This window comes from Pseudomyrmex gracilis, unplaced genomic scaffold (assembly GCF_002006095.1).
Source record: "Pseudomyrmex gracilis isolate BER0280 unplaced genomic scaffold, ASM200609v1 scaffold_102, whole genome shotgun sequence".
NCBI lineage: Eukaryota > Metazoa > Arthropoda > Insecta > Hymenoptera > Formicidae > Pseudomyrmex > Pseudomyrmex gracilis.
The window spans coordinates 59,250-63,840 of NW_018020686.1; the positions used below are offsets into that span (position 1 = coordinate 59,250).

Sequence of the window (4,591 nt, forward strand, 5' to 3'; positions counted from 1 at the left end):
GGCAGGCTTAAAACGGCACTCGGTCCACCAGTCGGCCAGGAGATCGCGCCACGAGGCGAGCCACTTTTAGATTGATTTTCAAGAGCATCGCCAAGCCACGGGGGCCAGCGCTCCGCGTTTATTTTAACGCGCCTAGAAAGAGCGGGTACATACAGGGAACGGGATAGCCCCCGCGGTTTTTCGTTACGGCCGTGTACACCAAACGGGCGTTTCACGCAAGCTCGACAGAGGATAAAGCCAGCGCGAGAGAGGAACGTGACAACGACGACGACGACGACGACGACGACGACGACGGCGACGACGAAGACGACGACGGACAACGACGACGACGTGGTGAGAGGTTCTCGGCACAACACGACACGGGCGAAGCCTCTCCGATCCGCGGTGTGCGGCGAAGACCGGCATTCGAAACGGAAAATCCATCTCGCAATTTTTTCGATCGCGTCTCGTCTCTCGCGGTAATCCAAAAGCGCACACGCACCAAGCACGCGACTATTGCGTGTGTGTGTGTGTATTGCCGTCGCGAATAAATATCTAGGCGCAAAACCCTATCTTTTTCTCCTCTCTCCGATCTGAGCTGCTGCTTCGTCACTCGCTCGCTCGCTCGCTCGCTCGTTCGTTCGTACGTTCATCCAATTTGTCCGGCTCCGTTCTTTCGGCCACACACGGAGTGTCCGTTCTCGTCGACACAACCGCGTCGCAACCGCATCGCCGCGGGCTGCTCTTGCGCGACACAACCGCTCCGTTCCGCTCCGCACCGATCATTCGCTCCGTTCCGTCTCTCTTGTGCCTTCTCTCTATTCTCTTTTTATTGTTAACTCGTGCGCGCTGTGTGTGCCGTCGAGTGTGTCTCCGCGTGTGTGCCGCGACAGGCCCCGAGGTGTGCGCTGTAGGCTTCGTGGCGCAGTGCGTGAAATGAGTGACAAGGACCGCTCCTCTCCCACTCTCGTCGAAAACAGTCTCAAGTCGCTGCTCGACCAGCCCAGCATATTTCCGCTGATCGGTAAGTGTTTGGTGTTCGCCAGTGGTTTGTCGCCGCTGGCGCGAATTAAACCGCTTTAACCGCAGTAAAGCGCAAACGTGCGCACACGACCTTTAAGCTTCGGTCGAACGATCGCGGCGGCTTTGACTCCTCGGCTACATACATGCCGATTCCGAACGTTCTCCGCGCACTTCCCCCTCACCACGCTCTTTTCCTCTGTCCTCGATCGCGACGACGACGACAAATTCTTCTCTTCTGCGGTTTCTTCATCCGAGAACTCGCGGAAAACGCGCGCAACAATGATTTCCGAGAAGACTATATAGACTCGTTTCGTATTCTTAGCGCGTGTTCGCCGGTTGCGCAGCGCGTAAAAATGTATGCTCTTCGCGTCGCTGGCGCTCCGATCGTTTTCGAAAAACATTCCCGATGCTTGAAAATTCGCGCAAATCATCGCGCCGGCTACCACAGCGCGGACTAGCGGCGAGCGCATAATGCGCTTGCACACACACGGGGAGTTTGAATATTCGAGACTGCGAGATCGCATTTGAATTTCGAGTGCGCTATGGCAGCCAAACACGCGCGCGCGCACACGCACACACATACACACACGGTTTTGGTGTGCGCGCACACCAAACGCGCCGTGTAGGAACTCGACGCTTTTTCCTATTATCGGATCGCACGACTGCCAACCAGGGTCAAAGTGCAAAGGGCGAGAACGCGAGAGACGAACGGGAGAGAGTGAGAGAGAAAGAGAGAGAAACAGATGGAAAGAGAGGAACAGAGGACGAGAGGAGTTGTGTCGTGGAGGACAGTGAGCGTGTGTGTTCGTGCGCTCGTCGTCATTGCGCCGACGCTGTCGCTGGTCCGCCGATTAACCTCGTTTAGACCCCGTGGCGCACCACGTGACGCGTTCTCCAACCTAACCCTCGCTCCGAGAGAGCGAGCGAAGACCCAACCTTACACGCTCGATTTCGCTCCGCTTGCGGCGAGGCGAGCGTGAAGCGACTAATCTTACACGTTAGCCGAGAAGGCTTGAGGAACGCGGGGAAGCCATGTGATAGCGTTCTTCTGGCGGAGTTTCGCGCGAGGTCTCGCAAAAGAAATCAAAATAATTGATTTGAAAAATAAATTATGCAGCCGATTTGTTTGGTCAAATCGAACAAAGAAGAAATACAAACAATGCAATTTCCCTAAATTTTCCTATTTCGTATAATTTTTGCAGATTAAAGTTTATAGATTGGAATTTTGTTTTTTTTTTTTTTTAACACAAGTGTGTGTTTCTCTCGATTTTTTGAGTGTGTCACATTTCCTGCTTCTTTTTTTTTTCTTCTCAATCCGAACGACCATCTCACAACTCGCAAATAAAACAACTCTCCGTTTTTTAGAAAAAAAAAAAAAAAAAAAAAAAGACGATGGAACATATCGTTTGCGACGAATCTGTTCTGAGGCGCAAAGTATATATTTGCTCCGAGAGGAGACTCATCTTAGAGAGTTTACTTTGCGAAGTTGCATCGCGACGCGCGCGGCAATGCGCGCGATATATCGCGATACCTGTTAATTCATCTATTTGTTTTTTTCCCGCTTGATTATACGGACGCGCGTTGGAAAATGTGCCGTTTCTTTTTCGATGCGAAAATGTGTGTGTCGCGCGGACGCGATCGAGATCGTTTTGTTTTTTATTATTATTATTTATTTTTTTTTTTTCACAATGCCACTCGTTTCGTTCGCGATGCAACGCGAAATTGATTGCATAGTCGAATGGGAAGTGACTCGTTACGTCGCGAGAGACTCAGGAAACTGTCCCCGATTTACTCTGTCTCATTGTATGTATAACGAATTATTAATGCAACGTAACGTCAGATAATTACAATGCCGAATACGCGCGGACAAATTACGTTAATCATATTCTGTGTGTGTGTGTGTTTTTTTTTGTTGTTGAAAACTTGTTCGCTTCCCGAGAATGTCTCTCCGCGATGTTGCATTCTTTTTTTTTTTCATTCGGTAGATAACAAAGTCCGCTCGAATAGCTTTTTCGATTGCGCAAAATGCGATTACTCGAAGCGATTCGCGTTAACTGATTTCGAAGATAAAATGAACGAAACGCGTTAATGTCAGTTTTGATTATTTTTCTTTGAATCGCGAAAATGTTTGTTTTCGAGCAAACGAACAAACAAATCGGGTGACTCATCGGTCAACTAATCGGTTTTATTTCGTTTTTTATTTGCTTTATCGCCTCTCTTTTTATTACGTATTTGTAAAATTCAAACGACACGTATATATGTACAAATTTTTGTTGTCGGGGAAAAACAAAAAAAAAAAAACGAACAAAATAAAATAGTTTCGGTCTCGAGTTAAAAAATTGTGGCATTTTGTTCGTTCGCGCGCAACTCGCGAGTCTCGGGAGAAAAATGCGTCCTCGATTCTTTCTCGTCGTCAACGATATCTTCTTGATAAAAGATACTATACGACCGCAAACACACACACAGCGTGTGCTATATCGCGACAGTAAAGAGGCGCTTCACGTTACTCTCTGATAGTGCAACGTCGCGCAGGAACCGAATCCCTTCCGTTCTTCTCGCGCAGGTGTGTTCTTCTCGCGGATCGCTCGGCTTTCTATTTATTTTTCGCGATGTTATACACACACACACGTCGCGCGGCGTATATGTGACAGGAAACAATTTTTATACTCACCGCGCGCGACATTTCAAAATAGTTTTCTTCGCGCGATGACAAATATTCCCGCAATAAAGAATCGCAATAATTTTTCGACGATTCTTGTAAAATAAAATGTCCGCGTCTATTTTTACATCGCACCGGAGTTATCGGCACCGCTTCTTTTTTTTCTGGGCCACGCGCCACATCTTTCCGCTCTTATAAAGTCTGCGGATATAATAACAATAATAACAATAATAATAATAATAATAATAATAATAATAATAATAATAATAATAAAAATCGATCTTACGTACGCGATCAAAAATATTGCGACACCACGTAAAGGAAACACGCACGCGCGCGTTTCTGTGTGTAAATGTCCCGTGTCGCATCTTAAATATTTATTACGCGGGAATTCACACGCGGAGAGAGAGATAGAGATAGAGATAGAGTTTCATTTCCACTCGATCGCGTACACGTGCGCGCGAGTTAAAGGTCTAACGTCGCGACCGATGCCTCTATATACCGCGCGCTCAATGAATTAAGATATTGCCGGCAGTGTTGTATTATGCAAAAGAGAGAGAGAGAGAGAGAGAGAGAGACACGCGCTGCACAAGACGCGCCCCGAGAGCCTCTCGAAGGGAGACAGACACTGCTACCTCGTATTTATGTCGATCAATATGAGGGATATAAACGAGAGTAATGGCAGACGAGATAGAGCGGAGAGACACGCGGGGAATCTCCCCAGACTTTCCAATTCGGCCAATTACGCCGTGTAATGGCATACCTCCGTTTCTATCTTTTGATTGTTCCCACCGGTCTTATCCGTGCGTCTTTGAGCGCCCGCGATCTCTCTGTGTGTTTGCTTTTCCTCGCTCACATACTTTCGCTCTCTCTCTCTCTCTTTCTCTCTCTCTCTCTCTCTCTCTCTCTCTCTCTCTCTCTCTCTCTCTC

General features: G+C 48.0%; 1 protein-coding gene across 2 annotated transcripts in view; it reads left to right on the forward strand.

Moving 5' to 3' along the window:
- The window catches only part of LOC109855925 (thyrotroph embryonic factor), a 71,888-nt gene continuing 67,297 nt past the window's right edge, over positions 1-4,591 (forward strand). For both annotated transcript variants that reach the window (XM_020430647.1, XM_020430648.1), the window contains exon 1: positions 1-1,003. In XM_020430647.1, the coding sequence (XP_020286236.1) occupies positions 916-1,003 (88 nt within the window). In that variant the 5' untranslated portion in view covers positions 1-915. The remainder of the gene's footprint in view (positions 1,004-4,591) is intronic.